This window comes from Thermobia domestica, chromosome 16 (genome assembly GCF_964235325.1).
Source record: "Thermobia domestica chromosome 16, izTheDome1.hap1.1, whole genome shotgun sequence".
Taxonomy (NCBI): Eukaryota; Metazoa; Arthropoda; class Insecta; order Zygentoma; family Lepismatidae; genus Thermobia; species Thermobia domestica.
The window spans coordinates 132,822,912-132,847,870 of record NC_137469.1 but is presented as its reverse complement, the minus strand read 5'-3'; the positions used below and the strand labels follow the sequence as shown (position 1 = coordinate 132,847,870).

Below are 24,959 nucleotides of genomic sequence, written 5' to 3'. Positions count from 1 at the left end.
ACTTTGTTCTCATTAGCTCATTTCTACTCCAGCATAAAAATTTCTTATTTTCATTAGTTCCACTTTTGATTCTAATAACGATGTTTTTAGTTTCATTAGCACCTCCAGAACTTTTTACTATTTATCTTTTTCTAACAACGACACCTTTTTACTGTCAGCTAATCTTTTTATTCTAAGAGCGAAATGTTTATATTCATATTAACTCCTATTTCTATTTTAATAGTGAAACATTTTTATTCTCAGTAGTTCCTCTTAATATCCTAACAGCGAAACTTCTTATTTTTATTAGTTTCCTTTTGTATTCCAATAACGATTTTCTATTCTTATTAATTCCACTTTCTATTTCAACATCTACACTTCTTCCCCCAGTTTCTCTTTGTATTCTAACGGAAAAAATATTTTTCATTCTCTTTAGTTCCTCTTCCTATTTTAACACCGAAGCTTTTAAAAATCTCGTTAGGTTTTCCTTCTATAACAATACTAGAATTTTTATTTGTCCCTTTGTCTATTGCAGTAGCGAAACAATTGCATTCTGATTAGCTTCTCTATTAATTCCAAAATTTCATGACCTTTTCGTGACCTTTTCATGACTTTTCTTTACCACAAGAGCGAATTTGGGTGTGAATTAGGCCCAATTTCCATGCATGCGATAGAAGCGTGCTTTGTTTGCAATTTGGTAGCTTCAAAAGCCGACCACAGATATTTTTGGTGGTGAATTTTGATGTTTTACAGAACAATTTTTTTCTGTCTGTACTATAGTTGTACAGATAAAAAAAAAATCGTGACCCAAAAGCTAAATTTCGTGACTTTTTCATGACTTTCGTGACCGATAGACACCCTGTGAGATTACTTTTATTTACATTAGATCCTCTTTATATTCTATTGTGAAACTTTAATTCCCATTACCTCCTCTTTTTATTCTCATCGCGATATATTTTAATTTTCATTAGCTCTGCTTTCAATTCTGAAAGCATTCGTTTCACTCTCAATCCAATAACGATCTCCTGTCTCTCTTATAATGGCAGCATTTTCATTTTCATTGGCTGCACTAATGGCAGCATTTTCATCTTCATTGGCTGCACTAATGGCAGCATTTTCATTTTCATTGGCTGCACTATCTTCATTTCTACCTTCGTTCTCACTCACTCATCTTTTTATTTAACAAAAATCTTTTTGTTCTTATCAGTTCCTCTTTCTATTCGAACACCGAAATTTTTTATTCTCATTAGTTCGTCTTTTTATTCTAAAGACGAAACTTTCTCTTTATTCTCATTAGCTCAATTTTTTATCCTAGCAACAAAACTACTTTCTACTCCCACTAATTACTCTTTATATCCTAACAGAGAAATTTACTTTATTCTCATTAGCTGCTCTTTTTATTCTATTCTAATACCGAAACTTTTTTATTCACATTAGCTCTTCTTTGTATTCTAATAATAAGCTCTTTTTTCTATTCAATGTTTTATTCTAATTAATCCTCTATTCTCAATTGTTTTTCTTTCTATTTTAATATTTTTTTCTTAATAGCCCCTCTTTTTTTTCTATTCGAATGGCGATTTTTTAAAATCTAATTAGCGTCTCTTTTTACTCTAATAGTGACTTTTTCTTCATCTCCTCTTTCCATTTTCGCAGCAAAATTTTTTCGTTAGCTTGTCTTTCTTATCAGTGATTTTTTTTCTTATTCTCATTAGATACTCCTTCTATTCTAAGAGTGAACTATTTTTTATTCCCATTAGGTGCTCTATCTATTCTAATAGCGAAACTTTTTATTACTCTCGTTAGCTCTTCTTTCTATTCTAACAGCGAAGCATTTTATTCTTATTACCCTCGCTTTCTATTTTAATAGTAAAACTTTCCCCCTCATTAGCTCCTCTTTCAATTCTACAACCGAAATATTATTTATCATCAGCTCTTCTTTCTATTCTAATATCGAAACTTCCACAATACCTTTATTCTCGTTAGCCCATCTTTTGATTTTAACAACGATACTTGTTTATTCTCAGTATACACACTTCCTTCCTATTATAACAGCGTAACTATTCCTTTATTATTATTAGTTACTTCTACTCTAGCTGCGAAACTATTTTTTCCTCATGAGTTACTTATATTCTAAAAGCTACATATATACGTATCTATATAGTTCCTCTTTCTATCCTAACAGTGAAACTTCCTTACTCTCATTAGTTTCTCTTCCTATTCTAACAGCGAAACTTTTTTATGCTGTTCTCACTAGTCTTCTTTTAGTCTAACAACGGAACTTCTTCGCTTTTTATTACGTGTAGCGTAGTTGCTAACGTTCTCGCCTTTGATGCGAGCGGTTCCGGGTTCGATTCCAAGACACTCGATCGAAAAAGTGTAATTTCAGACTACCTATCTAGAATGAGGTTTCTCCTGGGTACTCATTCATAACCTGGCAAATGCCGGAATGGTACCTCATATAATGGTCTCAAGCCGCTTGCTTTCTTCCTTCCCCATTCTTTCCTTCCTCTCCTATTCCCCGGGCAGCATGATTGTTGAGATAGGTCATCCTTCATATGTGACAGGCTAATGGGCCATAAATCCAATTTCTAATCCTAATCATTACCTTCTCTTTCTATTTTAATAATAAAATTCTTTTATTCTGATTACGTTCTTTGTATAACGGCGAATCAGTTTTATTCTCTTTAACCTCTCTTTCTACTTTAATAACAATCTTTTTCTCATTAGCTCTTTTTTTTAACTCTACTTGCTAAACTATCATTATTTATTCTTTTCTCTTTGAATTCAATAGTGGAACTTCTTTATTTTCAGTTTTCTGTTCTAAAACCGAAACTTCTTTCTCGTTACTTCCTCTCTATTTCAATGGCGAAACTTTTTTTTTTTTTTTTATTTCCATTACTAACTCTTTCTACCCTAAAAACGAAATATTTCTTTATTCTAATTAGTTCCACTTTCTACTCCAAAAGCATAACTTCTTCGTTCTCAGTAGTTCCTTACTTTATTCTAATAGCGAAATTCCTTTGCATTCTTATCAACGCCTCTTTAACATCAAAACTTTCGGATGACATTTAGAATCTTCCCCAACTCGTTTCATGGCTCCAGAACCCATTTTATATACTCATTAGTCCCCTTTCTTTTCCAAGATCGAAACAATTTTTATTCTCATTACTTATTTCTTCTAAAACCGTAATCATATTTAATTCTCATTAGTTCCGCTTTTCTATTCTAGCAGCGAAACTTATTTAATCTCATTATATACTCTTTCTATTCTAATAAAGCAACCATTTTTTTATTCTCATTAACTTCTCTTTCTATTGTAACAGCGCTAATATTCTCATTATTTTCTCTTTGTATTCTAAAAGCGAAACTATTTTTATTCTCAATAGTTCCCCTTTCTGTTCCAAAAGCGAATATTTTATTCTCGTTACCTCCTCTTTCTAACAGTAAAACTTTCTAATTAGTTTCTCTATTTTAACTGGGAAACTCTCATTAGCTCTCAATATTCTAATATTGAACCTATTTTTATTCTCGTAAGTTCTTCTTTCTATTCAAACAGCGGAACTATTTTTATTCTCATTACTTCACTCTTCTAACAACTAAACTATTTCTTAATTCTCATTAGTTTCCTTTCTAATCGCGCAATAATTTTTATTTGTTCGTTTGTATTCTAACAGTGAAACTTGTTTCTCTTCATTAGCTCTTCTTTCTATTCTTACAGCGAAACATTTCTTTAGTAGTGTTTCTATTCCCACAGTGTAATTTTTCCTTTATTCTTATAGGTATCTCTTTCTACTATAAGAACCATTTCTTATTTTCCTTAGATTCTCTTGCAATCCCAACAAGTTAACTATTTTTCGTTCTGATTACTTCCTTTTTCTATTCTAACAGTGTAACTAACTATTCTTAAAACAAAACTTTTTTTTCTAATTAGCTGCTCTTTATGGTAAACGTGAAACATTTTTATTCTTATTAGCTCATCTTTCTATTTAACTTTTATTTTCAATAGCTTTTCTTTCTACTTGAACAACGAAACTATTTTTACTCTCATTAGTTACTCTTTCTTTTCATTCTCACTAGCTCATGTTTCTAATAGGGTAATTATTTTTAGTTCTCATTAATATCTCTTTCTATTCCAAAATGGAAACTTTTTTCTCATTAGATCTTATTTCTATTTTGACGAACTTTTTCATTCTCATTAGTTTCTAATCAAGTAGGGCAATTATTTTATATTTCGTTAGGACTTTTTTCTATTTTAATAATGAAACTTTTATTCTCTTTAGCAGTTGTCTATTCTAACAACAAAAACATTTTTTATCCTCCTTAGCTCCTTTTTCTATTCTAATAGCGATTTTTTTTTTTTCATTTCCATTAGCGTCACATTCTATTCTAACAGCGAAACTTTTCTTATCCCATTATTTCTTCTTTTTATCCCTCACGACGGAACTTTAATTCTCATTAGCTCCCATCTACTCTAGCATCCGAACTTTCTATTCTCATTAGCTGCACTTTCTATTCTAACAATCCTTTTATTCTCATTAACTTCTCTGAAACTTTTTTTACATTTCTTTTTCCATTCTAACAATTAAACATGTTTACTGTCGTTAGGTCATCTTCCTATTCTAGCAGAGAAACGTTTTCATTTATATTAGATCCGCTTTCTATTCTAATAGCAAACATTTTCATTCTCATTAGCACCTCTTAATATTCTAACAACGAAACTTTTTCTATTCGCATTAGTTTCTTTTTCCATTCCAATAACGATCTTTCTATTTTTATTAAATTCAACTTTCTATTCCAAAAACGATTTTATTAACTTCTCTTTATTCACATCCCGAAAATTTTTTTATTCTCATTAGCTCCTCTAATATCCTAACAGGCGAACTTTTTAATTCTTAGTATATCTTCTTTGTATTCTCATTGGGTCTACTTTCTATTCCGAAAACGATAGTTTTATTCACATTTGGTCCGTTTTGTTCTAAAAGTTAAAGTTTTGTCATTCTCATCAACTACTCTCTCCAATCTACGGGTGAAAATTGCTTCTTCTCTTTAACTCTTATTTCTATTTTAATAATGACCACCATTTCTGTTTTAATAGCAATCTTCTCATGTTCATTAGCTTTATCTATTCTCATTTGCTCGTCTTTGTACTCTAACAGAAATTTATTTATTCTTAACAGTTCCTCTTTTAATTCTCTTTTATTTCTATTTAACTGGGAAACTCTCATTAGCTCTCAATATTCTAATATTGAACCTATTTTTATTCTCGTAAGTTCTTCTTTCTATTCAAACAGCGGAACTATTTTTATTCTCATTACTTCACTCTTCTAACAACTAAAAGAGCTAGTGAAACATTATTATCCCCATTAGCTGCTCTTTCTATTGTAACAGCGAAACTTTTTTTTATTCTCATTAGCTCCTTTTCCTCTTCTAATAATGACCTCTTACTATTCTAACAGTGGTCTTCTTATTCTCGTTAGCTCCTCTTCCTATTCACATTTACTTTTTCAATCGTCATTAGTTTCTCTTTTTATTTTAACAGCGATTTGTTTTATTCTTACTAGCTCGACTTTCTATTCTAGCAGCGAAACCATATGTAACACATTACGAAAATCGTGACTATAAATAGAGAAAAGTCATGACATAAATATAAAATAAAGTGCACGAATTAAAATGATAGAAAATTCTGGAGCAGGGGAAAAAATGAGAGAGCGACACAATTATCAATGAGAGAGCGACACAATTATCAATCTACCAAGTCATACTACATCTTTTAATATAGTGGAATAGTGTGAGCTTTGGAGCCAAATCTACAATATTTATCATCTTATGTACAATGTTTTCTTCCCATTTCAGTCCTACATAATAGAGCTTCAAACATGATTATTTTACTTTTTAAACAGTTCTGAAATGTTTTGCTCACCAAAAATAATAAAGCGCGATCAGGATGCAAGTTATTTACTGAGTTCAGGGCACTAAGCTATCGTAACTAGCTTGTAGAACAGCTTTAATAATATCGTTCTTTACAATTGATAAGGATGTGAAAGTACTCACGTTTTCATGGTTCATGTGCTTCAACATTCTCAGCTCCCTGTAAGTCCTCTTGGCATGAATAGCCGACTGAAAAGGCCGGGCAAGTTTCTTAATTGCAACCTTCATTCCAGTCTTCGTGTCCTGGGCTGAGCTGTAACGACATACAAGAAAATTTACTTTTTCTGCACACACTATATACAAAAAGGTTTCAATTTCAAATAACACAATAAAAGCCCTGAAAATGGACACTTCCTTATACCAGACATCATTGCAGCTTCTACACCGTTTTCTGAAACTGAAGAGAATTCTGATATATTATGTAGACTCAAGTTTACATAATAATCAAACTATTTTGAACGTCTGCCCAGTGGTGGCTCTTGAGGGTTAACACACCGGTAAAAAATTAAATTTTATCGCTACAAGCTAAAGAGAAACAGTTTTCCAAATATACTGATTCTTCTATACGTCTTTCTTAACTGCTCGACCACCACTACGTACATACTCCAGCCTATTCTTCCTTACCACTATGTACGTAGCTGGTTCCAACGGCTGAAGAGGAAATATTCTTACATAGTAATGGTTAAGAAAACATTAATAATTCTGCTCCGGGAGGACCGAAGTCTGCGTGTTGCTGTAACATTATTAGACCACTTGACCTTTGCAAGAAATGAGCACAGAACGATCGTTATGCCATCTGTTGCTAAGAGTACGAACCCCTGCTATTTATGAGACGTATGGTTCGTTCTAGAATATGGAGGAAGATGAGGGTTATAGTTCGTCAGATTATGTTCCAGTGAGTCCAACGCTCAAACCACTAGATTACAAGAGACACAAATGTTAATTGCAATAATTTTAAAACAATTATGGTATTAGCAACCAATGTAGCTGATGATTTGTTTGGACTATTTCTTGCCCAATGTTCTCCGTTTAGCAAGGTCGTGAGGCTCTGCACTCTATCTATAGGGCTGGGATTTTCAAGGGGTTAAGCTGCATGTATTGTCCTAGCTCTACGAGTCCAACTTACTGAGACTTCACTGTAACTGTAAAACTGAACAGGGACGAACAGAAAATGGCACCTATTCAAAACCCAACAAATCGAGCTTTACCATTGTTTAATTTTAAAAATTACATTTTAAATTTAACGTCCCATGATTATACTTTTAAACTGAAGAAGGATGATTACTGAAAGTCGATGATTTCGAAAAAGTGAAAAAACGGGAGAATACGGAGAAACCTACGCACTAGGGTTGGCAAAAACCATGGTTTTTATTGAAAAAACAAAAACAAAAACAGTTTTTTGGTTTAAATAATTTACTCTATGTATTTATATCACATATGGACAGAAATAAGTCTGTTTTGTCTTGGTGTTATTATGCAACAATTGGATTATGCTCGAAGGGGTCACATAAGCTTAAAGCGGAATCCAAACCGCTTCTCGGCTTACATCCGAGAGAAATTGTCCTCCATTTGAACTCGAAACCGGGACTAATTGGCCACAAATGCGATACGTCTGCCGACTCACTCACGAAGGACTCCTGTTAAAAATATGTTGTAATGATCTTTACATACTTGTTAACATAACTGTCAAGAGTCATTTCAGAAGGACAAAAAGATAAACAGTTGCACAAATGAAACCTTATACAGAATTCCATGTGGACAATTTCAAAATACTGCAGAGTACAGAAGAACTAATGTAGTCCAAGCTAGTTCACTACGACTTTTATTAGTCCAAGTTAAAGAAATACAATGACTTAATTTGCATATCAGTAAGAAAAAATAATGAAATGAAATTTTTGAGTTTTACGTCCCACGATTATGCAGGTTAGGCTAAAGGAGACGGTGATGATGAGAGATGAATGAAAGGTGGAATGAAGAAAGTGGGAGGAAACGGGGGAACCCCGAGAAAACTCACGTCCACCATAAAGTTCACTTGGCGGTATCAGTAAGAAAACTGAATAAAGATACGAATTATTTGAGTCCACTTTGGCTCTGTCCCATTTATACACAAACACATACCAAAGATACTCCTGATTTCAATAAATGCCTCTCGTGGGGTTTGTATGACCCCCCCCCCCAAAAAAAAAAAAGTGCGGCATTTCGATGTATCAATAGTAAACATTATTTAAAAAAAAAAACAATATTTAGAATTTTCTTTGATTGCAACTGCATAACAATAATAACAAACTACAAAAAAATAAAAGAAACATTCATAAACTTGTAAAAAAAAAAAAAAAAAAGTTGCTTTTGTAATATAATCTCTTTGAGTAATGTATGGGAAATTTAGGTCTGAACATAATACGAATAATATACGGGAGTGAAACGTAATAACCCACAAATGTGTGTTCATCAAGATTTTACGAACATTTTTCATTTTTTGGTTTATTTTATTTTACTTTATTTTTTTAAAAAACAACCTTGGTTTAAACCAGCCAACCCTGCTACGCACACGATGTGATTCACCATAAACTCACTTGGCCTGGATCAAACCAGTGTCCTAGCACCACAGGTGAGTGTTATATTGTTTAATAATAATAATAGCAGAAATAATAGCTAACTAATCCTATGGCCTACAGAACCCGAAGGTTCAATACTATTCACAAAAACTTTCCATTCTATTCTGTCCTTAGCAAACTAGATCCAATTTCTACTTTGTATTCCTAATTCTGCGAGATTCATCTTATTATTGTCCTCCCATCTGCGCTTAGATCTTCCTCCGATTGGGTTTCCAGTTACAATTTTGAAAACTTCCTACTTTTCTCCATTCTCGCTACATGGCTTGCTGACCTGCACCTCCTAGACTTAATGACCCTAATCAGTATTAGGTAAACAGTATAAATCATGAGGGTTCCTAATAATAACAATGACCAACATTAAGTCAGTGTTGTGCAATCATAGGCAAGTCACGTGCAGCAAATTTAAATTTACATTTCTCTATGCAGTATGCTCTCTCGCTTTTCATCATATCTTATATTACGCTCAGAGTATCTTCTCAAATCATGTCTTACCTAAGCGCTTTTCCTCATGTAAATTATCTCCAGTATTGTCTTTCCCCCTGCGAACTCCACTCACCACTTTCTCATCAGATTCTTGCTCAACCAGCGAATTGTCTTCGTTCTTCTCCATATGCACATTACGAACGCTTCCAGTCCTGTTTCATCACTCTCCCATAAGTCCGTGTTTCAGCTCAGTGCAGTACAATACTTAGTACAAAGCATCTGGTAATTTTTTTTCGTACTTACTTCCTCTATTACAGCTAAAATATTCTTCTTCCCGAAAGATTCCTTCGCTATTTCCATTGTTGTCTTTATATCAACCAAGTATTGAATCGCCTTCACGCGCTTCTCAAACATGACGGGGACGTTGTCTTGCCCCAGGCGGTAGGAATGATACGTCTTAATCTCAGGGGGACACTTTGAAAACTGAAATTTTTGCAGAATTTTTAGAACAGGGAACATATTACCAGGCTGGAAAAAATCACGATTTTTTAAAAAAAAATCATTTTTGTTGATTTTTTTTATTTAAATCGATTTTTTTATTTAAATCGATTCTTTTGATTTAAATCAAATCTTTCTTCTCGTAAATTACAAGTGGCGAACTGAAGAAAAAGCATTAGGAATTAGTATTAAATGCTAATTATGCCATTTAAGTGAAAGTATTAGGGTTGAATTTTGAATCAATCCCGAATTGTTAACCTCTGTTAATCCCAAACAATGTTTCTTAACACTTTTAAATTTTGGCTTTTTTAATAGGAAAATTATGGATAAGCAGCTACATCATCATCCCTATTTATCCTAGGATCATGGTTCATACCTCATTCTCTTCAGAATAGAACAGCCTTTGAAACGGTAACATTCACATTTCCCTATCATGTCCCTGAAGCGGGAAATTTTGAGAGAAAATGGGATTTTTCTGATTTTTTTTCCTTCAAATTTTGATCCCCTCTGGACTCCCTTGTGTTAACGCACATATCTCAAAATCAACTGGGAAATACTAAGAGGTGTACTAAATGTGTGTATAAAATTTCAAGCTATCTTGAATAGTAAGGGCGGGGAAAATATTTAACAATGAGCTAAGAACATCCCCACAATGCCCCAGATAACAGGCATGTAATAAAAAAAATTTCCTCAGACATCTCTATTTAACCTAGGGTCGTGATTTGTAATAAAAAAGATTTTCAATCGTACCATTCAAATGTCTCCATAGCGTATCTGGGGCGGAAAAATCACGAAAAAGGGATTTTCTGTTAAAAATATCCTTTTTTACTTTTTACCCCTCTGGACCAACCCCCTGTTTTAAGGTAGAGGTCTGAAAAACTGAAAAATAGTAAGGGGTACATTGAATAAATGTGCAAAATTTCAATCTTCTAGCTGCAAAAGTAAGCCCGCGAAAAATAATATCCCTCAAATACCCTAGATTCCCGTATAAAATAGGATCTCAGATAACAGTTTCCTGAAATATCCCTTTTATCCTAGGATCATGGTTCGTACGTCCTTCTCTTCAGAATAGAACAGCCTTTCAAACGGTACCATTCATATGTTTCCATCTGAATACCGGAGAAAGCTATTTTATTTTATTATTATTATTATTATTATTATTATTATTATTATTATTATTATTATTATTATTATTATTATTATTATTTTTTTTACATTTTCCCCTCTGGACCTCCTGTTTTCACGCAGAGATCTGAAAACATCTGAAAAATACTAAGGGGTGCATTGAACGACTGTGCAAAATTTCAGTTTTTTGAATGCAAAATGTAAGCCCGCCAAAAAATAAGAATAATAGGAATAACAAAAAATATCTTTTTAAATTTATGATGTCATCACATACTATGTCTCGACGCAGAAAGGCGTGAAAGCATATGTAACATGTTCTACAATGCCTTCAATTTTGAAAAAAATAAAACGAAGTAAAAAGGTTTATTGGTACTTTTTTAATCAAGTAATGAAGATCCGATTTTTAATAGAATAAAAATAGGCAATATAATTTAAATGTTAAGCATTAAGGAAAAAGTATAGCAACGTTTATCAAAATGTCACTTTTTTCACAAAAGTTACTGATATGAAGTTTGTTTGGTAGGGGCATATTTTTAAAAAATTGGAAATAGCTTAAGGCACGAAATGCATAAATTTCGCCTGAAGTTATAAGTCTTAAAAAAAAAAAAAAAAAAAAAAAATCGGAGAGTGGATAGGACCCCTCTAAATACGCCCTATTATCTGGAAACAAACAAGCAGACGCGCATGCGAAAGAATTTCCGTCTTAAATGTCGATGGTGATTTTCCCATTGGAATAGTTAACGATTTAAAAACCCAAACCCATTGTTACCAAGAGAAGAAAACAGCATTGCTCCGTTACCCGTTCAAAACCGGATTTTTCCTAATCATCTTCTGCATGACACTTGTTCTCATTGTATTATGATTATTAACTTCTGTAACAGAAATAACAGAACAGAAACGAAATTTTACTTATTTTCACTTTAAATTATTTTATTTCGGAATTTGATTTAAATCAACGACTTTTATTTTTAAAAAATCACGTGATTTAAATCTTGATTTAAATCAGACTGATTTAAATCAATCCACCCTGCATATTACTAAGTTAGATTTCAAAAATGCAGATACATTAAGCAGTATTACAGGTTTACAAGCTATTATTGAAAGAAATGGATTAACACAGTTGCTCCTGCACTGGATTTTCCTAAGACCTTTGAATATCTGCTAACAAATTAAGACATTTAAAATCAGATAACGTCAAGTTCGAACTCAAAAAACGGACTGAATTTTTGGCAAAACTTTGACCCCTTACTTTGTGCACTCTATTTCCATCTCCGGAAATCGTGCTATTTCCTCCACGAGCTGCAGATATTCAAACATTTTACGAAATATTAATACAGCAGCAATTCTGTTAATCCACTTCTTTCAACAGCAGCCCGTAACCCTGTAATATTGCTCAATGTGTCTATATTCTTCACACCTAACTTAATTAATAGGTTGTTTGTACTGAAGTATCTCCAAAAATTCCAATTTTAAAAGCATCCCACTGCGATCGGAACCTATTAGTCTTACCACCTGAGGCAAGGAGAGAATAGGTGAGAGCTGAGATGTGTGCTCGAGTAAGTAGCGAGGGCAATTCGACTTGGAAGAAACACTTGCTAACAGGTATGAGGAAAAAGAAGAAAGGTGTACGTGTCCTCTTGAGATCGGACTTTACCTAAATTTAATTTTTCTCCTTAACTCTTTTAAAATAGCTGTATAACCTAGAACATGTGGAATTTCTCAGGGTGCCTTTCGTGCAGGTACCTGACCCTGAAGCTTCAACAGGGGCGCTTAAAATTTACAGAAAAACCCTTCTTCAGGATTTTTTCCCGAATTTGTGACACATATGTGTGATATCATTCGAAAGTCTGCATCATTCTGAAGAAAATGATGTATGAACCACCAAAATAGGATAATTAGGATATGAGCAAGAGCTTCATCAGTCACTTTTATTATTATTATCATTATTTCAAAATGTCGAAAACTTTATCGTCATACTTAATAATTAATAATTATATGTCAGTGAAACTTGGCAAAACTATTTCCTGACCCGCACTATTTTTTGAGAGCACTTAGTGCTGGTACCTCAAACGGGACACCCTTTAGGGATGCACATAGTTGCTAAACACCATCCGTGAGGCATATGTTTGATATAATTCGGAAGCCTAATTTATTCAGAAACCAATGATGTACGAACTAGTGCCATTAAATTTATTCAAATAACTTTTCTGTTGTTATTCCAATATCCGAATATTTGTTTTCAATATTCGAACAACTTTCTTTATCCGAATTGTTCGAATTTTAAGAGCATTAGTACGAACAATTAATTTAGAGTGGCGTATCCTTTTAAAACTTGCTACTTTAATAAGGTTAACAAATGGTATTGTTTTCAATTTGAACAGAATATCGTGCTCTAAAATGGCATCCAGCCATTAATGTTTTCATATATTTCATAGGATATGGGAGGCGTTTCTTTCCTCCCTTCACCATGAACAGATGTGTGAAATGAGATTGTCATGGTATAAAGGATTCAGAATGTATTCCACTTTATTTCTGACTATATTGTTTCGAACTGAATACTCATTTCAGTCGAAATAGGGTATTCTTTGTCTTCTTTGTAAATTAACCTCATATCTATTTTATACTTTTTTTTAACGATAATAATTTGTATGCTATTTTGAAGATTTTTTTTCCAGACCCTGGATTTTACTACGTAAACACTTATCAATTAAACTATTCTCTTCTCAGGGGACCTAACTGTTTGTATTTCAATTCTTCAACATTCGTATTACGATCCTTGTGAACTTCCTTGTATTTAGATTTTCTGCATTTACTCATGTCCCTGCAAGCGTTTAATAAGGCCTCTGCATTTCTTTCGATTGTTTTTCTATCAGATTTACATCATCAGCATACACCATAACCTGGTCAATACCATTCAACTCTAGGTTCGGGTTCCTATCTTTGATTTTTCTTATAGCGTACTCCCGAACAAAGCTGAATAATAACGGCGATAACGCATATCCTTGTTTCAGGCCAATCCTGACGTGGAAGCTCACATTTTTCTACTAGGACTTTACTCTGGGATTCATTTAAACACTTAATAAATAAAGCTTTTTCGATATTCCAAATTCTGTAAGAATGTTGTACAATGTTTCCCTCCTAACCGAGTTGTAAGCCTTTCTAAAATCAATAAACAATTGATGTACTGGGTAATATATTCCCATTTCTTTTCGAGTATTTGTCGAATGGTAAATATCTGGTCGATTGCGACTAAATCCACACTGATAATCTCCAATAATTTCATCTGCGTATGGGGTCAATTTTATTAATAGAATGTTGAGAAATGCCTCGATAATTATTACAATCAATTTTGTCGTCTTTTTTGTGAATTGGAACAGTGATTGATTCTTCCACTCTTTTTAAATGTATTCCATAGTTTTTCTTTTTTGTAAAAAAAAAAAAAAAAAAAAAATTAAAAAAATCGTAGCGATATGTTGAATTTTCTTGTTAAAAATTTAGAAACCTTCGGGACTGGAGTAAACCGTGATGGTAGTTATATATTCTACAGCCTAGGAAACCATACGCTCAGATGAACAGTCTATTACATATATGATCCATGCACAGAAAATTCGATACGATTCCGATTCTGAACAATCTTAAGGAATTGTCAGTGCATTACAGAATTTGGAGCTTTACCGATTTTGCAGATCTAAAGCACCTGATAGGTGGTAACAAATTATTACGTGTGTGATCAATCAGTGAAAAATTTGTTCGAAATATTCATACAATGTATATGACAGTTAAAACTGAAAATTTTCAGAATGTACAGAACCACGTAAAATGAAGCTCTTCATGTGCGGATTTCTCATGTTTTTCTTTATTTTGCTTCAAAAAGAGGGTGTGTGATATTTTGAAGTAAAAATACTACATACAATTTTGCTAGTTATTTGCGTATGATTTTTTAAAGTACTTATTCTATATAAGAGGTTAAAATATTATTACATATATCGGTTAATCCTTTGGAATTCATAATGTAAATATGTTAAGAATTTTATATCTTTTCGAAATTCATAGTTTATTTTCGAGGTTTCATATTATTATCTGCATCAACCACTAATTAAATGAGTTTTTTGTTGTAGAGAAGCGAAACAAAGTCTGCTTCATCAGTCTAAAGCAAAATTTTCAAAAAAGCCCAAAATTTCCCAAGCCTATAAGCGAAGCAGAAAAAGCCGTTTTTTTTTTTTTTTTTTTTTTTTTCGAGCCCTTCCATCTCTAATCAATTATAATTTAAATATTTAACAATAAACAAGTACGTATATCTTGAATGAAGTACCGGTAACAAACAATTGTATACTAGTCCACAAAACCATAATACAGCCCAATAAACACATAAGAAACTAGTTTTTCTCGTTGAAAGGAACAACAATTATAAATATATCGTAGTTCCAAGGTTAACTTTATAACTAATTTCGCTTCAGTTAGTACCCTTACGCAGACACGAACAATGGTACTACTTTCAAACATGAGATGTTGGAACAAAAATTTCTCCTCTACACGCATATTCACCTTCGCTAACGCGCCAGGCCCCTACGCATAAGCAGGCTACTAAAATTGAGAATGTTATCTAACCAAGTCAGAGCAGGTGCGCAGCGGGGAAGTCAGGGACGGAGGGTATGCGCAAAAACGAGAATAGTGGGGAAAACTCTGGGTAATGTATAGATAAAGGGGGCTGTGCTAATTGCAAATACATAACCTAACCTAATATTAAGAAAATTAGCGAAACTGTACCACAAAAAAAAACACTGTCCCTCAACTAAATACTGGCCTCAAATATAAGCACAAAATCTTAATGACAATAGTTACAAGTGTGAGTGACGTTCCAAGAAAAGTGATATTTACTAAATTAATTGAAAGAAAATACAGCAGTTTACTACGAACTTTGGATAAGTTTGCCCCTGCGTATTATTAGACCAAGTAATAAAACTTTCATTTCTAAAAGCGCGCAGTATGAAAAAATATTTCGATTTTACGAACTTGACTGACTACATGAAGCATATACACTTCAAATAAGCTATTCCTCAAAGTACAACAAAATTCTTTAAACAAACCCAGAAGTTCAGTGTCCTAACTAATTATTAATTCAACTTACCAAACTTGGCCATACGCTCCTGAGCCAACAGGGGACAACATTTGGTAGCGTTCTGGGACTTCCCATTCTGTTCTATTTAAATCAACCTTGTAAAATCCTGGCTTCATTGTCGCTTTCAAAAAACGCACAAATTCTCACTTAAAATTACACAGATACATAAATGTAGCTACTACATCAATCATTTACAACAAACGTTTCTTCCTACTTTTCACACAACAAAAACACTATTCTCCTCCTCCTTTCTTCGCAACCATTAATTTCGTGGTCAATGTTACCAGGTGAAAATGACAGGAAGTAACTATGAACTATTGTCCAATTGTTGTATTTAAGGAACTGTAGTGACAGAATATTTAGGACAGTTACACGTAACGGTTTGTGCAAATGCAATCTCGACGATTTACTTTACGACAACAGTAGTTATAATTGACCTTTGCATGTTTTACTAGCCTTTTGCTCCTCACTCTTTCCGAAGGTTTGTACAGAATAAGGTCCATAAATTGAACCTCAGGGAAGGTCCAAGTTGCTGTATAGTGGTACCAGTAGTGTAGCTGAATATATATATATATATAAATAATTTTTTCATTGGGGGAGGCAATAAGGGAGCCAATAAAATTTTATGAAGCATATATTTATAACGCGTACCGCGGTGATTTTATCAGACATTTGTCCGCAGACAAAACAAAACTTCACAGAGCTGCCAGTATACATTCTTAAATGTATAATATCAAAATTAATCACGCTCTTTCTAGTGCAAAGTCAATAAAGACACCTTTTTAAATTAATATGCACATAAAAGTGGCCTGAGTACTATCAAATTGAAATTTTACGTATATATTGTGACGATGTGCAGACTCTTTTTAATTATTTAGCTCGTTTTATTCCACCATAATGTAGAGATCTGCTCACGCTAATTCTGTAGCGGATGTCACAAAGAAATATACTTAAATTACACCATTATTTTCATGGGAAAGGGTGGTTTTAATCTAGGGGAATGACAACATTATTTATAAAAAGTAAGTTTATTACATAACTAAAATGGTAATATATAACAACATTTGATTTAGTGATTCAACTAAAGTAATGGAATATCTGATAGTTCATTTGATAGATTGATACCTAACTTATATATATATATTGATTGACAGGCTAAAGATTGATATATTTAAGTTAGAAGATACGGAAGATGAAATACAAGTATGTGACAACAGTTCTTAATCTTGAAAGTTTTATGGTAGGTACACAATTCATTTTGAAGTACCGCATGACATCTCTATACTTGAATTTTATGATGCAACAAGAGATTATACATACCTTATGGTAGTATTCTTGTAACTCTTAGAAACTTTGACGATGATTCTGTCTGGCCACAACCGACGTCTCGAACCTCTACACCCTTGCACCGGAACAAGTGATCTCCCGTTTGAGACCTTGAGGTTCTTTTATATTATTCGCGAGGGTCACACCCAAGCCTCACATCCGTCAGTACATCCGTTTTATCATCTCCACAAATATGGAAACTTATTGCTCTTTTGCATTTTGATTGGCTCTTAGAGACTGCCGCACCCAAAATAAGTGGCGTGACACACATGTACATACGTGTACTGTCACAGCCGGAAGAATTAAATGGCGTGGTCTCTAGACTTATCTATAGATTCATATCTATATAACCAATTTCAACATATTAATGCGGTGTCAGGTTGCCAAAATCATGATTATGTATCCTGTAGGATGTCTATGAGTAACCTTCGACATGTAAACTTCCTACAAAATTGCGCAGCAAAAGCAACATTAGTCACTTTCAGAAAGTTTTACGTATTTCCTGTTTCTGTTGCTAGGTTGTAGCAAGTCAAGAGAGAAAAAATGTCTTTTAAAATGCATATGAATCAAAATTATCTTTCTCAATTCCTTCAATAAAGAGCAATGTAACCATATTTTTGAACTCAGCGTCACATTCCCACTGCTTCATAATTTTCGTCCTCGAAAATCATCAAGAAGCGAGCGGTGAAGCTGGAATACAGATATCCTTACTTTTCGAGTGACCCTCGTAAAAAAATATATATATATATATTGAAAAAAAAAGTTTTCGCGAAGTGAAGAAAGCATAGGTTATGTATACTTATGAGTCTGTTGTCAGCATAGTCGCATTTCATCTTTTCTTAACAATAATACAGAGAACGTTTATAACAAAATGGTGTCTCTGTTCCTTCACATAACACAACGAAAATGGAAATACAGGTGATTATGAATGAGTAACATCAACTAACAAAATATTTTAGTTTGACACATCATATAACATTACCGATGTACTATATCAAAGTTAAAGATGAACAACATTTCAATGTGCTAAAATTTGCAAGAAGTCACTCGAAGGAAATATTACACTAAAGTTGAAAAGTCAATGACATATGGAACATGCTACATTAAGAGAAAAAGTCAATTTTCTCAATTGTCACAAATGCTACGATTGCAAGAATGCAACAGGAGAACAACCTACATAATGTTCATTAACAACTAACAGTTCTCAGTTCTAAAGATTCATTATTTAAAAAATCTTGCATAAAAACCTTAACGACAAGTATCCACATTTTATTGGAATTGTAATATATGCAAAAAGGACAGAGAATAAAGTAACGACAGAGAGTGAATTAGACTACTGGACAATAACAGAGAACCGTTCGGTTTATCATTCTAACGGTGATTTTGTAATGTTCAGCACACTATCTTAAATTCAATTCAGTTTCTTTAGTACAGTAGATTCACTAATGGCAAATTCTGAACTTTAATGAAAGTAAGTATTAATATACGGTTACGTACGTTAAATACTACAATCTAGTGAGATGTGTACCATCTCATATTCAACGAAATAGGGTCCCATTAGAAATTTAACACTACACAAGTAAGTAAGAAATAGTATTGTTATAATTAGTAACAATGTAATATACTAAGGAGCACAATAGTTTGCATTATTGCATTACATTACACACATATTTTAATTCCAATATTGTGCTTATGAAGTGATTGAATGAAATAAGAGAACATAAACCATTGATTAAGAGATTGGCACCTAAGATGAATGGAAAAGAAGATATGCCAATACATAAATTGTGGTAATTACATAGCAAGACAGCCGTGTTTCGTTGTTTACAAAGATAAATGAATGATTACAATTTAGTCACCTCAAATAATTGGTATTGAGTAATTAGTAACGTAAACTATTAATGGGGTTTAAATAGAGATCTCTACAGTTACATAGCTCGTAGAGATTTGGTTACATAAGGATTCGAGATATCAACAAGGGTTGAATTACTATTATTGACTACCATTGATTTGTTAATTTATTATAAGGAATTTCCAATATTTAAGTTCATGTAGATTCAAGGGGGGACTACCGTCAAACTGTTGATATTATGATCTTAAATTTTAATTTATCTCTTTACTATAGGTTATATTATTTTAAGCGTGACAAAACAAACAAATAATAGTTCAATATTGCGTTTACTCGTAGCCGTTGCCTTGAGTCTACATGTCATGAATTTAAAATTTATTGGAACCCTGTTTCGTTTTAAGTAATCCTCCAAAATATTGAATAATCCTCTCTTTCCCTTCTCCTCTTTTGTGCGTTTTAAAAGTTTACAGGTGTATTCAAAAGGAGCGAGGAAGGAAAAGGATCCTTTGTTGTTTATTATTCGGGAACTTCGGAGAATCGAACCAATACTTAGTTAGATTTGGAACCTCCACACCTAGTGGTTCTTGCTTCCGCTAGAGGTTGTGGGCGTTTATCAGGTATACCGAATTTAGCCAATTAGAGAATTTTAATCATCCACATTTTATTAACTTCTCGCTGGCATTAAAGTATATTGCCACAGGCGATTATTCGCAATCTTAGATTAGGTAAAACCGCAGGCATTTCCTGTTTACTGTCTACAATTTGCATAGACAGGAAGCGTGTGCCAATTCAGCTAGGAAAACGTTTACAAAATTTCCAACTGAATAAGAAGTAATGCTATATTTCTTTTTGTTTTTACTGTTGGAACCCACAAGAATCAGGGGCTTAATTGTGAGTGTTATTGAGTGTTCATAATTCACAAATAAAGTGTCGGGTTGGGTACTCCTTATTCGAGTTAATGTTCTAAGGATGACGCCATACATCATATAAGGAAAGTAATAGGTGTCTCAATTCTTTTTGGTCTATTAATTATTTCCAATAGCGGATGGGTGGATGCCGGATATTTTGTATTATGCAAAGCTTGTGACCACGTAGTCAAACGTTGGTAATTCGCGGATTGACATGCACATGGTAGTTACTCTTATTCTTGAGAGTCGCGAAGTGATCGTAATGTAGGTGTTTGTGTGAGTGTTGTTTAAGTAAGAAATGCATATTGAATGCAAGTACAACAATTCTTACTAAAATATAAAAGTGCGTTTAATACTACGGGTAGTTAGGGATTTAAATCATTTTGGAAATATTATAATCGCGTCGGCATGATTTACTTCAGCATCCTATCTATGGATTACCATGAGAAAAGTGTCAAGTGGTAAGTAGAAACTATATTCTGACATAGTATAATATTACATAGTATAATACTCTAACACTTGAATGTAATGCCACGTTTTGAATGAAATACGCCACTAAAATACACCACTATACACCATTAAAGACAATTACTTCTTGAAGTTGTAGTCTGATGTCCGAAGTACAGTAAGAATTTCCAAATTATTTCCAAAGGGGGGGGGGTACAAATTTTACTCTTCTTAGGTATTCTTCCATTTTTCAAGGAACAGAACTCGCACTCAGAAGTCAATTAGATCCATGAAAATAGAATAAAACACGATTAGTTTATAATATACCATTTTCAATTAAAAGATTTAAATAACTAATAAATAACTAAATAACTTCTCCATTTAACTAAAAAAACTGATATGATACACCATAGTATAAGCAGAATTTCCTAACGCAATGTTGATAAAAATTATATAGATATATTAAGTAGTAAAAAAAATGAACTTATAGTAAGGAAACAAAATTAAAAGAAAAAAGTATTTGGAGCAAAGAAAAATAAAATTCTTTGCAATAGTAAATGGTAGTTACAATGATTAGAAAGTCTCACTAATATAAGGAGGGAGCGTATCCAATATTGGGCGCACAAGAAATACGCACAGGAAGCTATGCAAGTAGTCACAATGGAAGTAGTGGTATTAGAAGAAGGTATTCAAATAATATTTGTTATAGGAAGTAATACTTGTTTTATACAATAATTGTTATAGGAAGAGTAATGAGGGCAATTGTTATGTTACATGTATATTCTTCAATTGAACGTAACGAATTTAAGTAAGTGGGAATCGAAAAGTGAATAGCTTATATATACTCATTAGTATTACTATTTAACTTAGATGACAGTACAAATCATATGTATTTTATCACTGTTATTATTATTAGTAGTAGTATTAGCATTATTAGTATTGCATGAAAACTTATGGGTAAGGTTGCTGATATTCAACTTGACCTAAGTCTAATAGTAGAACTAAGAGTGTGTGCTGATAACAGTTGAGTAAGGAAGTAGATAACTTACTTCCGGAATGCAGAAACTATGCAAGAGAACATTATTACATAATAGCAGATGATACTGTTATGAAGTAAGATCGTTGAGAAAAGAAACAATATTTGATTTAACAAATATGAAGTATATAACAATATTTTATTTAATAAATATGAAATACATAACAAAACATATACTTGATTGGAAAGGGAGACCTTTAAAAAGGGTACAGAACGTTGCAGGATCAGGCCGGAAATAGACCGGAAAAACAAGTAAAGGGGAAAGAAGTCGTCCTAGCTTCGTAACAGAGTACTATACCTACATTCATGCCAATGAAAAAAAATAAAGAAGGGGTACACAGGTATTTCGGGGCTACCTATAGTGCTTACGCAAACGGTGAATTGTGAATCGTCATCCATCTGCAATATTTGTAATACAATAATGTATGTAACTATAATACTTTATATAGAATGTACTATAATGTTGCATTGCAATAATACAAACAAAACAAGACGTAATTACTTACGACCAATGGCAATTAATAGAGACTTTTATCTGTAAAAGGAAGCAAAACATGATTATACAAAATTAAGATTGTTGTCGCTCGTGTTCTTTTCTTGTCTTTGTGTTTGTTTTCAAATGACAACTACGTTCTCACTGCTTCATTATATAATGTTTTAGAGTAAAATAATACTAATAGAATTATGGAATTAATTACTAATAGAATACTAATAATGAATTGCATCTCCTTATAAAGGTAGTAGGCTACTACTTGAATAAGATAGGTCGTCAGTGTATATAAAATTTATAACCTATATTTGCACATATCAAAAAAAATGAGAGTTCCTAATATAACTAAGGAATAACTTATACTAAGCTAACGAAAACTAATAAGGGTACATGCAATGCCATGAAATAATATTATATGCATAATATTCTATTCCTTTATTGAATTTATACTGACTTCATTTACTTTTGAAGAACATAAGAACACTTAAAGCGAATAAGTACGCACAAAAACATCTTATTTCCTGTCGCATAAAATAGAAAAGAGAGAGAACAACTTAGCTAATCTCGCATAGTTGAGATAGAGACATATGGTATAATAAGGAAGTGCGTTTCTAATTTACAAGCAATTAATATTTACCGTTGTAACAGATAACATTAACATATTAATTCCAATATATAGTTCTATACTCTAACAACGGGTGTCTACAAATAACACATTATCGAGTTGAGTCTGCACAGTAGGTGCACAGGCTAAATGATTACAATGATTTACGTATAGTAAATGTATATTGACATATACATACATTTATTTACAGCAAGCCTACTATATACATAGTGAAGACTATACTGTTGCCACTTGAATTAATCATAATTGAATTAAACATTCGCATTGCACTAGCTTTTGTGCACGGATGTCTTTTGAATAGTACTCTCGAATCATACATTCCAGATTCTGTTATAGATTGGTGGCGGGGAGTAATATCCCGTAATCGAAGGCAACTTAACAACTTATGAACTTATTCATGCTTCTTCATATATTCTAAATGAATATAATATATGATTTGTGTTGTTTTGTTTTCGTGTGCTTTGTTTTTCAGATTATGGAGGTTATCTGGTGGATCGAATTCCTTCTAAAGATATGTCCTGCGTGAATTTTATTTACAAAATTCAAATTTGTCGAATTCTTGAAAGTGAGGGGAGGGGGTACCAATACGCACTTGAGATTTGGGCATTATTAGGAATTTCTACATTTTAAGTTCTACCTACATTATTGTTCTGTCTCTCCCTATTAAGGTGTCTTTTAGAATGTCGTCCCTCTATTATGCGGCTGACCTCTATTATTATAATGACCTCTTTTACCACGACCCTTATTATTATAGTATCATTGTTCACGATTTATCAATACACTCTGTCGATTGATTTTAACTTTGGTTGACTACATTCCACATTATGGAGCTCCAAGGGAGCATCAGAGAGGGCAGATAAACCTGCTTGAACCTTAGCAATTCATACAATTAAGTAGCTTCTCAACTTCATTTACACACGACCTGGCTCACGAGTAAAAATAACTTCCAATACACGGGGTTCAAACCATTTTTAATATGTAATGTGTACTCATAATAAACTCTAGTTTGTTACATGCTCTTAGAACTGCATACTTAATTCGAAAACGTTCATAGGGTATTTTATTCCGTCTTGCCAATAAGGCAATGGTTCACTAAGCTCAGATGAGGTTGCATGGGCAAAAGCCTATCTGGACCTACAAAGTACAAAGGCGTATCCTGTTTTTAATTATTATTCTCTCCTTGTATTAAAATATCTTTTTTAATTATATTCTCATCAATGCGATTTTCAATCCTTCTAACGGAAGTTTTACCTTTAGCAAATAAAAATAACTTTTGTTTTTCTAACCACTTCTCTTTTTTCTTTCTCTTGGTGTTTTTCTTTTTGTTTGTCTGTCTGTCTGTCTGGCCATCGGTCTGTCTGTCAACACCAGGAATATAATACCTACGCAAGGAATCAAGTTGGTTCCTTAGTTGTATATATATATATATTCTTATTATTCTCTTTTCTCTTTCTCTCTTTTTTTTATTCTTTGTAGCAGGGTTTCCGACCATATATGGATTTAAAACTATCTTCTACTTCTCTATATTACTCTTTTCTCTATTTATTCCTTCCCATACACATACATGTATTTACTTAATTGGTTAGGTACCTATTTACTTATTTATTTACTTATTTATTTATTTATTTATGTATTAACATAACATTTCTTTCAGAAAGCCTGCATCAACATTGAATTTCACGTTAGAAGTTCCTACGCCTATCGCGATAACTTATTAAAATAACATTTTTAATTTGACTATGCAGTGTGGGATGATCTAACAAAATCGATCAGGTTTGGAACTAGAGAACTTAGATAATATAATTTCATTCGTTCAACATTAACTTTCTTTGGCTGATCTTCCTCGTTTACATTTAAGAAATAACCCCGCCTTAGTTGCCAAATTTCTAATGAAGACTAAATCATTTTCCTTTTACGTATGGGCTTTCCTACACTTATCAATTTTTTTTGGCTTTTGTTTTTACTGCTGACTAATTAAGGTCTTTTGAGCTAGCTTTCTTATACAACTAAGATTCTTTTTCACGAATTTCCCATACAGGGTTCGACATGGTGTCTCGACTTCGATACCTAATACAGCCTTTCTACCAAACACCAATTCAAAAGGAGAATAAGGATGGTGTTCGTGTCTCGCAGTATTATAAGCGTAACAAGCAGTTCTAACAAATAGAGGCCAACCTTCTGGAGAAGTAGACACATATTTCTTCAATTAGTTTGCCAAATTATGATCATATTTCTCGACTATGGTCTGATATTCATCAAGGAATCTAGTAATAGATTCTTTAGGACTTCCTTTAAATTTCGGCAATTTCAATACCGGGACACTGGCTACTCGATCTTCTGTTTCTTCCCGTGCACTTGATTCATCAGGATCTTGTCTATTTTCTATTTGGGGTCCTTTCGGAGGGAGTAAATTAACATTCTCGTCCAAGGGTAATGAATCCTCTGAGGGAGTCTTCACTTCGTGATTATCTAAAATTTCTTGCCTAATATTATTATATAACAAAAATGCAAGTGCGTTATCGGCAGTGGGGGAATATTTCACTTGAGGAGGGTGAGAAGCAATTTGCGGATATTTAAGAAAACTTAGATTT

General features: G+C 32.9%; 1 protein-coding gene across 3 annotated transcripts in view; it reads right to left on the bottom strand.

Moving 5' to 3' along the window:
- LOC145673427 (mitogen-activated protein kinase p38b-like) overlaps window positions 1-16,155 on the bottom strand; it is a 95,363-nt gene extending 79,208 nt beyond the window's left edge. For 2 of the 3 annotated variants that reach the window (XR_014128768.1, XM_081743122.1), the window contains exons 1-2: window positions 15,697-16,151; window positions 6,031-6,160 (exon numbers count right to left, since the gene is read on the bottom strand). Coding sequence is in view for 2 of the 3 variants with exons in the window: in XM_081743122.1 (XP_081599248.1) it covers window positions 6,031-6,160; window positions 15,697-15,803 (237 nt within the window). In the remaining variant the exon portion in view is untranslated. Of the gene's footprint in view, window positions 1-6,030; window positions 6,161-15,696 lie in introns of all 3 variants that reach the window. The other variant, XM_081743123.1, reaches the window with a different exon arrangement.
- Window positions 16,156-24,959: the final 8,804 nt, after the last annotated feature.